This window comes from Urocitellus parryii, chromosome 4, assembly GCF_045843805.1.
Source record: "Urocitellus parryii isolate mUroPar1 chromosome 4, mUroPar1.hap1, whole genome shotgun sequence".
In the NCBI taxonomy this organism is placed as follows: Eukaryota; Metazoa; Chordata; class Mammalia; order Rodentia; family Sciuridae; genus Urocitellus; species Urocitellus parryii.
This window is the reverse complement of record NC_135534.1, coordinates 66,204,921-66,216,899: the sequence shown is the minus strand read 5'-3', so window position 1 is coordinate 66,216,899 and position 11,979 is coordinate 66,204,921. Positions and strand designations below refer to the sequence as shown.

The window sequence follows — 11,979 nt, the reverse complement described above, 5'->3', positions numbered from 1 at the left end:
TTCTGTCAGAAATCTGGCCTTGCCTCCATCCCCAGGGAACTGCTGTTCTCTGATCTGTGCTTTCCATCCTAAGGCCTGTCTTGTGCTATAGAACCCTGCTTCTCCAGAGCATTTCCTCTCACTGCATCTTCTAGAAACTCTGAAGAAACCAACTCCCTGCCATTCCAAGTCAGGTGCTCCTGCAGACTTTACACCTCCTGGTCTGTCCAATCAGCAACTCCAGCTCTCCCGCCTGCACCTGCTGTTCTTCCCTCCTCCATCCTGCCTGGAAAACTGTCAGCTACCCTTCGAGGCCCAGCTCAGACACTGTTTCTTTAGTGAGACACCCCAGATTGGGTTAGAGGTGTCTTGGTCATAGCCCTGACCATCTGTGTCCTCAGCAGGATGTTAGTCTCTGCAGACCACTCACAGCTCCCAGCAGATGAGCAGCTTCCAGGTTGGAGGAATGGCAAAGGCAGGCAGGACGGGTATTCTGGCAGTAATGGGGCTGGAATGTTGTCTCTTGGCCTCAGCTGGGAGGGGTTTCCAGATGCTTAGTATTCACTGAACTGAATGGAACAAGAGCATAGAGAAGTGGCATCTTCTGAGACCTTGTAACCACTAAGGTGGCAGCAGGCCTGGTCACCCCTTTTTTGGTGTAGCTGGGCCAAGGGCAGGGAACACGATAAGCGATCTGTAAGGAATTTCCAGCTCAGTCATTCTAGGACCCTCCTGCTAGACAGCAGTCCTTTATCACATAGGGTAGCTTGTCTAGCTGCTCCATGGCCCTTGCCTCTTGGTATTCACTCCTCCTCTCAGGCATGAGCTAGACCTAGATGTCTGCATCTAATTAAAAGGAATGGCAAAACCTATACCACCTTCCAGATTTGGGCTCTGAAGCTCTGAGACTTCTGACCTGTTCATGCACTCTACCGACTGACCCTTCTTGCTCACTCTCTTATGAATCCCACTGCTATGTCACAAGCTACCGTATGGAAAGGCAACCATGGCAAGGAAATTGAGAGAGGCCTCTGGTTAACAGCCAGTGAGGAAGTGAATCCTGCCATCAACCATATGAATGACCTTGGAAGTGGATCCTCCCTCTCTTGGGGTTTGAGACAACTGAGGCCCTTGTCAACACCTAGATTGTAGCCTTGGCAGAGACACTGAGCAGAGGACCCAGCAAATCCTGGACTCTTGACTCTGAGGACCACAAGAGATAAAGTTTGAAGCCACTAAGTTCTGAAGTTATTTGTTAAATAGCCATGGAGGAATAGTGTACCAGAAGTCCGGCAGGCAGCCCAGCTGGGGTGTGGTCCTCCCCACATGTGGCAGCAGGACACAGACAAAGCCCCAGCAATAACGCCTGAGGGTTCTTGTTTCCATTTATTTGTCTAGGAATATACAAAAGACTGACATGGTACAATGATCTCATGGAGAGAAAACATAACACAAAAAGGAGGGGCTAGGTTTCCTCCACAGACCCCCCCCCTCTCAGAAAGGCACATATATGTGAGGATCAGGTTTGGGGGCCTTCAATCTGGACCCAGTGTTGCACAGGAGGCCAAGCCCCTCTGTGAACAGAAGAGGAATTCTTCCTCACACCAAACTTGGGGCATGACTCAGGTAGAGTGAGGCCACTGGGAAGGACATGCTCCAGGCTGAAGCTGAGTGTATGGAACCTGTGCCATCGGCCTCCTGAGCAACAGTCACTCCAACTGCATGTGTGACTGGATAATCCAAGATAGGGTGCCTCTGGGACAGCCCTATCAGATTTGAGAGACTGGGGGTAGGCTGAAGCAGGCAGAGAAGCATTCCAGATGCCCACCACTGCCCTCCCAAATAACTGCACCCTCTGCATCTTCCCCTCATCAAGAAGGACCTGTCCTTTAGTCAAGCATGGGGTGGTGGGAATAGAGGTGTCTGGGTCAGAAGTGGCTTCTGCCTCTCATCCCTAGGAGCAAAGAGCAAATCATCTAACTGGCCTGAGTCATTAATGGCTGTCCTTCTTCCCCCAATTAATTAGAACTGAGCCTTCTCTGTCATTTGGGAGGGGAAGAAGAAGAAGGGTTGGTTGAGAAACCATAAAGGCCCAGCTGTGTTGACCACCACCTAGAGCAGGGCAGACTGGAAGTAAAAGACCTTGAAATATTTTTTCTTCTTTAAAAAAGACCTAACATTGTAATGGTTTAACAAATTATAATTTCTTTAAATAACCCACAGACACCCATGACGCTTCCAAATTTACAGAACAAAAAGCACGATTTGCAGCCGGTTCCTTCCGGTAGCTGGCCCCCAAGGGCTAAATCAGTTCACCTCCAGGACCTCAGTCTCTGGGAGGCCAAACTTGGTCTTGTGCTTGTCAAAGAGCTTCACCAGGGCCTCCATGTACATGGCGTGGTACAGGTCGATGTCCTGCTGGGTTGGATGCTCCAGCTTGGGGATGGTGATGGGCTCACCCACTGCAGGGATGGGGCAAAGGTGGCTGGTTAGTCAGTGCTCTTGGGCAACCCCTTCCGGGTATCTACTGACTTCAATGACTGTGCAATGTGCTGACCATACACCAGAAACTGCCTGTCTCAGATTGTCCCTTTTTATAAATGAGAATACTGAGACCCAGGAACTTGGGAAGGGCCCTGCCCAAGACAACACAGCCCTGAACAGTGGATGAAATTAATCCACTGCACCCTGATAGAAGTTCCTGTGAAAGTCACAGGATCGAGTAAAATGGCTTTGCTTTTTCTTTTCTCTGGGTGAGCCACATTGACTCTTTGAGCCCCAGTTCCAGGTCTATCACATGGGGAGCCTTCCTCATGGGATCTTTCTAAGGATTCTGTGAAGAATGTGACAGCTCTGAAAAGCGTGTAAGGGCAGGAGAGGAAGAACTGACACTGCTACGCTGTTTATGAAAAGCGTGTAAGGGCAGGAGAGGAAGAACTGACACTGCTACGCTGTTTAATTTTTGTATCTTGCTCCATCTGCAGAACCAATCTACCCCTAAAGTCCTGCAGTGCAATTTCTGAGATTTCTTCCAAATCCCTGTACTTATTCTCCTCTATCTCTACTGCCACTCCCTCAGCTCAAGACACTACCACAAAAGCATGGAGACTGACCTTCCCTGTCCATTTCTGCCCATCCCCAGCAGACCCAGGGATCACTTTAGAATGCAAATCTGAATCTCCCTTCCCAAATGCTCTCCAGCAGCTTTCCATCCTCAAGGCAAAGAGCCCCTCCTTGGCACTGCCAGAGGACCTGTCCGACTGCAGTGCCTGTGAGGGAAGCGTGCCTGCTGCCTTGCTGCTGCTTTGTCTCTGACCACAGCACAAATCACACACCTGCTTCTGATAATGCAAAGTATCTGTGTGAGCTTTGGCCCGTCAAATCTACTGCTCAGGGTCACAAGCTCCTGTGACATCACCAACTTGTGACCTTTAACACATGCCCACATGCACGTATGCACAGCTCTGCAAATATCAAAAACAGGCAATTCTTTGCAATCCTATAAATTGTCCTGAATATACCTGAATCGATGCAGCTGAGGGCTGAGTGTGGCCAGGCTTTGCCACATCTCTCCCAGGTCTGTGCAACTCACTTTTTTTCTTTCTGCTCCTCAAAAAACCACACAATCTTTCCCTAACTTCACTTAGGCTATTGTTTCTGTCAGAAATTCTCTTCTCCCTTCTTTTACTGATAATTCCTATCAGCAGTGAGGTAAGGTCCCCACTGATAGGAACTCCTAGAGTACCTGTGCATCCCCATCACATCCCCAGAGGTGTTTGCTGGAATACTATCTTCCCAGATGGGCCAGTGGGTACTGCAAACCATCTGCAGGTCTTATTTCCTCACCTGTCATGCTGCTAGGTTCATAGAAATGGATCCATATATCCCTTACCCCCACTGACCATTCCCATTGGCACCCAACACATCAAGGTCCTCATGGTTAAGAGCACGGCCATCACAGCTGGGTGGCCTATTCTGGGATCTTGATGTGTTCAGGACAGCCCTTGGTGTATAGGTTGGGACTCACCAACAGTAGTGATGGGCTTGGAGTAGGGCACCAGCCCCCAGGTGTCTGAGGAAAAGAGGCCTCTGCCATGGAAGATGCAGGGAGCGAAGCCTATGTACTTCTGGAACTTCTTCTGGACCCATCGGCCCCAGGAGCCCTCCTCGAAGATCACCTGCTTGTATACCTCGTTCTCCCCAAAGGAGTAGGTGGGAACCAGGTCAGCTCTGGAAGGGAGAGGCCAGGGTCTGTCACACTCCAACCACTGGTCTCAGTTCTTACTGTCAGCCCTAGAGGCCCTGCGCCCCAGCCAAGCTGCCCTCAGGCCTGGAGGAGACCAGAACCACATGTGCCTCATAACAGACTCTGAAGAACCCCTGCCCATTTGCCAGTGCCTGCTCCGGAAGGCCAACATTCACCCTCTTCCTGGAGGCCTGCCTCCCCGTCCCTCCCCACCCCAGGGGTCTCTCAGCCCTAAACTCATCACTGTGTCATAGCCTCAGCACACTGTGTTGTCACTACCTGTCCCTACTCCCTTCCCTACCATTAGGGCTCCTTGTCAGGGTCTGATCTGACCATCCCCAGGACTGGGTTCTGCAGAGCAGCCTCTTACAAAGCATAAAGACAGGGTCCTAATGGAACAGAGAGGAGGGATGTTCTCCTGTCCATATATCATACTCCAGGATACATGGGACCTTGATGACATGGTCTAGTGTCTTCCCTAACTTGTGTGTGACTACAGGCTACATCTCTCTCCCTCTGTTGGCCTATGCATTACTGGAGATCTGTCACCCCAGGATCCTCCTCCTGAGTCACCTGGAACCCAGATCTGGGAGGAAAGCAGTGGAGCTGGAGTACAAGAAGCATGACTCTGCATGTTACAATGTGTCCCCACCAGTCTGTTAGCCATACTTAATCTTCTCCAGTGGGAAATGGAGAATCTCCTCACTTTCTGGGTTGCTGGATGTGCTTGGTAAATGGAATATGCTGATAGGTGGCAACACAGAATATGCCTCTGGTTTTCCACACAGAGGTCACAGAGACCCAAGTCGCCCAGTTCCTCTCTGCCTGTTCTCAGGGTCACCCTCCAACAAACATTCCCTGATGTTTCTAGCCAGGCCATCCTCCTCCTGACCTCTTGCTTTCCTAACAGCCCATCTGGCCCCAGATGGTAAGTTTTTTTGTAGTCCTGCAAGTGAGGAAGAGGCCACAAGCTACAGCTCTGCTCCACCCAGACACCTGTCTACACTTGGGCAAACTTGGACTAAACTGTGCTGTCTGGGCTCCAACATGCTCCTCCCCTTCTATGCTTTTATGCCTTCAGTGGGGGTGGGCTGGGCTTTGTCTCCAAAGGCCAAGGAGAATCCAAGCCCATCCTATTGCCCTGGGCTGAAGCAAATGCTGGATGTGTGTGTATACTTACCCATGGCGCAGGGCCAGCTTCACAAAGCCTTTTCGGTTCCGCAGGGTGACAGCATTCTTGCCAGGCATGGAGCTCAGGGACTCGGCTGCACCCCCCACAACAATGATGATGGCATTACCACTCCCATTCTTTGAAAGCAAGTAGTCTATGGTGTCCCGGTTGACAGGGCAGATGCCTGTTAGACAGGAAGGGACACACTGTCAGGATTGCTCACTGAACCACTCCCCACCAACTGTGCACAGTCAAGTGTAAAACACAAAACCCTGTACTTGGGCCCCAGACCTAATTCACCCACGTAGAAGCTTTATTACCCTATGTAAGCTATCCCTTTTCCTGAGCCTTGGCTTTCTTATCTGTTCAGTGGGCATGATGCAAGGTTCTTTGGGGAGTTCATTAATTCAGCAAATTTCCCCTGAGGTTCTAACTCTGCCATGCTGATGCCAGATGCTAGGAATCCCAACGTGTCAATTGGCAGGGGACAGCAACAGTGCCATGAACCCTGAGGAGGCTGTACAATGGACAATAAGAAGGCTGGGCACCCAGAAAAAGGACTGTCAAGAGGAGACTTCAGGGGGAGGCTGTTAACCAAGATGAATCCTGGAGACTCTCCTGCTCAGCCCTGACCCAGTATGTCTGCGGCAAGTTGCAGCTCCCAACACAGGACCCTGTAAGCCTCCTGTGTTGCCCTGCTTGATGGGGAGGCTCAGCCCTGGGCAGCAGAGCCAGCAGGGGTAAATTCTCACCTCCAGACATCAGGTACTCCCGCAGCACAGGCATCCGAAAGTTGCCAGCCAGTGTGGCCAGGTAGGGCCTTATTCCAGGGAACTTCTTGCTTACTTCAGTGGCTTCTGTGCTGAAGTTACAGAAGGCACCGAGGCCCATGATACCATGGGGGTGGTATCCAAAGATGTAGTTCCTGGTGGTCAGTAAATTGTGTGTCTTCACCAGCTGCCAAGGAAAACTTTAGGTCAGAGGCAACTGGCCAGGAAAGGGACAAAGGGCCCCACTTAGAAGGTGTGCCCAAAGGACGCAGTGGCATTCCACATCTAACTTCAGACTCTCATTTCTGGGCCACAGGTGGTTGGCAGCCACCATTTGGACTAGGAGGGGGGAGTCTTCTCCCTCATTCCACAGCCACACTCCACTGGCCTCCTGTCTTCCCCTCTTCTCGGTCCCTCCTCCTCACCAAAGCCAGAACAACTGCTCTAAAGCCCAAATCCAACCCTTGCCACACTCAAACTAAAGAGGGGGTCCACACTCTATCAGGGTGAAGCTCCAAATCCTTAGTTAGGCAAGCAGGTCTCAACTGCAAGTTCTGCCTGTACCAGCAGCCTTCCCAGCCCTGGGAGGGAGGGTCTATCTGGCCTTGCAGCCTGAGGCTCCTCAGCTGCTCCCAGTACAGCCCAGCTCTTACTCCTCCAGCCCAGAAAAGAGGCAGTGCAGCTGGCCTAAATGGAAACTTCCTGCCATAAGCCAAGCTCAGCTCAGGTTCTGAGGTAGGAAAGACAAGAGAGGGTGACTATCAGCCCTGTTCCAGCCAGACCCAGGTGTGTGGAGGGGAGAGGTGGCTAGCCCAATGGCTGTGGCAGTCAATGACCTGGCCTGTGGTACTGTCAACAAAGTTGTCCTGAGATGCTCCAAACATTGACTGGCTTCCTCAGGGTCTACTGCCTACCCTGAAACTGGTGTTATGAGAGGTAGGTGTTACAAAGTGTCCCTAAACCCTGAGCAACAAGAGACACCAGGCCTGGGGGGGGGGCTGGGGTTGTGGCTCAATGGTAAAGCACTCGCCTAGAACGTGTGAAGCCCTGGATTCGATCCTTAGCACCACATAAAAATAAATAAATATAATAAAGGTTAAAAAAAAAAGAGAGTCACCAGGCCTGAGATACCTACCTAGGGAACATGATGGGGGCAGAGATTCTTGAGAGGGAGGAAGATAAGGGTATTTTGTTTATAAAACATTACTTTTTTCACATTAGAAAAACAATCCCTGCAATACCTCCCCCTCCATCCAGATAAACCACTCTGACAAAGTGTTCTTATTTTTTACTTAAAAATGCATATGCCTCTTTTCATAAACCACAAACATGAACTTACAGTCTGAGTATCATTTTTTTTTTAATTTTCTACCAAATACATCCGAGCTACTACTGGTCCTGACCCAAATCCCTTGGTCTCCTTGCAGCTGCCTGGCCTGTTGTTGCACAGCTATGTATGTGTAGTAGCACCAACTCAAACCCAGTAGAGGGACATTTTAAAGGCATCTAAACTTTCCCTTTTACAAATAGTGCTTCAAGAGGCTGGGGTTGTGGCTCAGTGGTAGAGCACTTGCCTAGCCTAAGTAAGGCACTGGGTTTGATCCTCAGCACCACAAAAAGTAAATAAATAAAATAAAAGTATTGTGTCCATCATCTATAATTAAAACTATTTTTTAAAAAAAGAAATAGTGCTTCAATAAATACCTTAATTTTGCCCATATATCTGATTGTTTTCATGAGATAAACTTCCAGAAATATGAACATGTGGGTCTTTTCAGCTTGGCAAGCCTCAAGCACATTCCCAGCTGAGTGCCTGTCACTGTCCCTTTCTTGCATTGAAGCCAGCTGGAAACAAAGTCCCTGGCCACTGGCAGAACATCAGAATTTTCTGTGACTCCAGATTTGGGGATCTCCTGGCTCAGTGAGGGTCCCTGTGATCAGTTTTGGGGGTATAGGTGCTGGTGCTGGCTTCAGAAAATAGAAATCTAAATCTTCAGGTGACAGAGGACACCACTGGCCACATACAGCTGCCAATATGTGTGCATGTGAGCCCGAATCCCTAAGTTTTAGTCCCTGCTATGTGGAACATTTGTACCACATTTGCCTTTTAAAGCTGCTCAAAAAGCCAACCAGGTTGGATACACTGTGGCACATGCCTGTTATCCCAGTGACTCAGGAAACTGAGGCAGGAAGATGGCAAATTCAAGGCCAGCCTCAGCAACTTAGTGAGACCCTGTATCAAAATAGAAAATAAAAAGGGGTGGGGATGTGGCTCAGTGGTAAAGTGCCCCTGGGTTCAATCTCCAGTACCAAAACAAAACACACACAAATCCAGCCAGCTCTTAGCTGCCCACCAAATAAATGAGCAGCAGCAGAGGACTTTTCCACCACCAGAGTGGAGGGCAGCAAGGGCATGTGAAAGAGCCAGGTTGATAAGAGCTGGGCAAGGCTGTTGTCTGGCCTCCTAAAGAGCTCTACCTACCTATACAGGGCTCAGCAAAGCCAGAATTTAAACCTTGAGCCAGTTTCCACAGAAAAAAAGATAGGTATCAAGGTAGGAGCCAAGGCAGCCATTACAGACTGAAAACACTCCAGGCTGGATGTGTGTCCCAAAGGGGTCAGCAGAGCCCTGAAGATCCAGGCCATTCCTTGGATGACAAGGTGGAAACCAGGGCTCAGAGAAAAGAGCTGCTGCTTTCCCTGAGGAGGTAACAGTGAATCATCTCTGTCTGGACAAGGCCACCCAACTGTGCTTTTCCCTGGTCATATAATGAAGATGTAGGAGTCAATTGGTAGGAGCCCAGCTAGCTTTATAAATCATTTCATCCCTCCCCAGGACTCCGATGGCATAAATGGTAAAATGAGGTACCTTAGGGCACTGTGAAGCTTAATGGCCTTTTGTGGGGACCCCAGAAGAATGCAGGCAACGGATACAGCATTTTTGGTTTGGGGTTTGTTTGTTTGTTTTTGTACTGAGGATTGAACCCAGCAGCACTTTAAACCAAGTCCCCACCCCCCACCCCTTTTTTTTCCCCTTTTATTTTAAGACAGCGTTTCACTAAGTTGCTTAGGGCCTCACTAGGTTGCCAAGACTGGCCTGGAACTTGTGATCCTTCTGCCTCAGCCTTCCAAGTCACTGGGATTACAGGTATGTGCCACCATGTTCAGCCTGATACAGCTTTGAACCAGCTCTCCTTCACAGTGTCTTCCCCCAGTGCTGGAGAGAAGGTCCACTCTGGAGGAGAAAGGACACCACAGCTGAAGACTGTTGACTGCCTACTCTCATGTTCCCTGTTTCCCATGGCAAAATCCCAGCCCAACAGGGGCCAAGCCAGGTCTGTGGGCCAAAATGAGCCTGGGACACATTCCTGGCAGGTCACTCCTCATGCCCTGCCTCCTAGGCTAGGAAGGTGCTCCAATAGATTTTCCTACCCTAGCCCCATACAGAGGAAGACACTTAGGCCCAGGAAAGAGCAAGGATTTGCCCAAGCTTACACAGCAGGGCCCTGTGGCAGAAGAATGGAAGAACATGGGCCCTGAAGCAGAGGGAGTAAGAACAGAGGAGTAAGAACATGGGCCATGAAGCAGGCAAGTTGGCTCCTATACCATCTTGCTTTGTGACCTTGGGACAGTCCTTCCTCTCTTGGCCTGCTCTGCCCATTTGTGAAATGAAGCAATTGGACAGCGTCTTTCCCAGTCTCTTCTCCAAAGGTCCTGCCTCTACCTCAGGGAGAGGGAACAGGGAACTGGCTGCTGCTCTTCCAGGAAGCCGGCAGTATAGGTAGCTATGGCTGACAGCTAAGCCCCACCTGTGCCAGAAAAAGAGATGTTCTCTGGACCAGTTGAGCTGCTCTGGTGACAAAGATCTAAGAGCCACACAGAGAAGAAAGAGAGGAGGGGTGGGTGGTACAACTGGAGATCCTCATTACATAACCTGTGGCAAGAGGCCAGGCAAAGGGGGTGGGATGGAAGGGTCACACACAACCCTAGAGTGTAAGACCTGACGTCAATCTCCAAGGCCAAATCCTCCTGGAACAGAGGGGAGCCTGAGGCCACAAGGGCAGGAACAGAGCTCAGCACAAGGCCTCAAGTGGAGGCTTAATGTCCCAGGCTGAGTCAGGCCCAGCCCAGCTCTGTTCCTGGTGTCCATGAGCCCTCAGAGGGCCAGCATGCACATGCCCTATGGCTCCAACTTCCAGCTGACTTCTTGGAAAAGAGATGTGAGGACATGGGGACCTGCTGTGCAGCCTAGACAAGTCCTTGCCCCTCTTTGGGACTTAAGTTTCCTCACCTCTAAAATGAGAGGGTTGCATCCAATGATGCAACATCCTCCCAGCAACAACAGCCTCCAACTGTTTACAGTCAGAGTAACAGGGCTCAGGAGAGGGAGGAGAGGGAGCCCTGATCTGGAGGAACAGGAAGGACCTGAAAGGACTGGGGTGGACAAAAGGAGCTGGCCCTGGGGCCGTCCCCATGAGATGCAAGGCAGCGGAGGAATGCAGGGTTGCCCAGCCACCTCCTCCAGGTTGTCCCAGTGGCTGACTCACAACAGCAAATGCACACCACCCTGCATCACACACCACACTTTCACATTCACGTGCTGCATCTGCTGGGCGGCCTTGGCAGCTAGAGTGTGCCAGGCTGGGTGCTGAGCGAGCCGGCTGGACAGGTCTTTATCCTTTGGAGAAAACCTTCAGGATTCTTTGGGTCCTTCCTCTCCTTTGTTCCCATCAACAGCTCCTCTCCCCCAACTTTTCAAACTTGGGGCTTATGTTCTCCCTTTTTCTCTGCCCCCTCATTGCTGTGCTCCTAAGGCAGTGCTGGGTGCCCCCACCTGAAGCCTTCTCCAACCACTCCAGCACCTGGGGTCTCATCCTTCTTTCACTGTTCATCAAATTTCCTGGGCCCTAATCCCCATGGCCAGGACCCAAGTAACTGGCTGAGAGAAGTAATACTCTGTAAGACCTCAGAAGAAAACAAAGCCCCTCACAGGCTACTTTCAGTTCGATCCTTGGTTCGGGCCAGATGAGCTTAGACTACCTTAGTATTGTTCTTGATAAATCACCTCCATTTTAAATTATGTCCTTAATATTCACTGAAGGGAAAACAAACAATGGTCATAATATATGCTATTATACCTGCTCCTTCTGTCACTCAGGCTCTCAGTGATCTTTTAGATCCAAAGGCTAGATCAAGTCTTGTTTCCCCAAAGAACAACACACATATCTTCCATTCTCAAAACATGAAGCCAATGACGATCATGTTTGTCTTTTTGACTTTGCTGCCAGAAAACTCAGAGCTGGATGTGAAGTTCAACTGTTGTTTCCCCTTGTGTTTGAAATATTAGTACTTTTCCCTGAAGTCTTAACTTTTCTCTTCACCTGGTCTGGTATTATACATATCTGAAATTGCCTCCAATCTTGCATAAAGTCAGGTGCAGGGAGAGCCCACACAGTTCATCACCACATAAGTGGCCACTCTGCATGGGTAGGTTAAGGTCTGAGTTGAGATTTTCACCAATTCCCACCCTCCCAAGATAGAATGAGTCCTTACCTGGATGGGAAAATAGTCTCGAAAGTAGCGCCACACAGCCCAGTTTCGTACCCACTGTGATCTCCTGCCACCTTCCAAGAAACAAAATACAGTATTGGGAAGAAGTAGGAGTGGGGGACATTTGGACAAGGCAGACAAGACAGAGCCAGTATGAAACCCTGAGGTAGGGGACTGTCAGCTCATGTGGCATCTTTGTCCTTGCCCACTGGGCCCTTTCCCACATATTCCCCTATTATACAAACTCTTGACTGAGGGGGAGC

General features: G+C 50.1%; 1 protein-coding gene across 1 annotated transcript in view; it reads right to left on the bottom strand.

Moving 5' to 3' along the window:
* Positions 1-1,352: 1,352 nt before the first annotated feature.
* The window catches only part of Dgat2 (diacylglycerol O-acyltransferase 2), a 31,279-nt gene continuing 20,652 nt past the window's right edge, over positions 1,353-11,979 (bottom strand). Inside the window, exons 4-8 of the mRNA XM_026387291.2 lie at positions 11,720-11,790; positions 6,149-6,353; positions 5,406-5,580; positions 4,007-4,209; positions 1,353-2,441 (exon numbers count right to left, since the gene is read on the bottom strand). Coding sequence (XP_026243076.1) covers positions 2,287-2,441; positions 4,007-4,209; positions 5,406-5,580; positions 6,149-6,353; positions 11,720-11,790 — 809 coding nt within the window. The 3' untranslated portion in view covers positions 1,353-2,286. The remainder of the gene's footprint in view (positions 2,442-4,006; positions 4,210-5,405; positions 5,581-6,148; positions 6,354-11,719; positions 11,791-11,979) is intronic.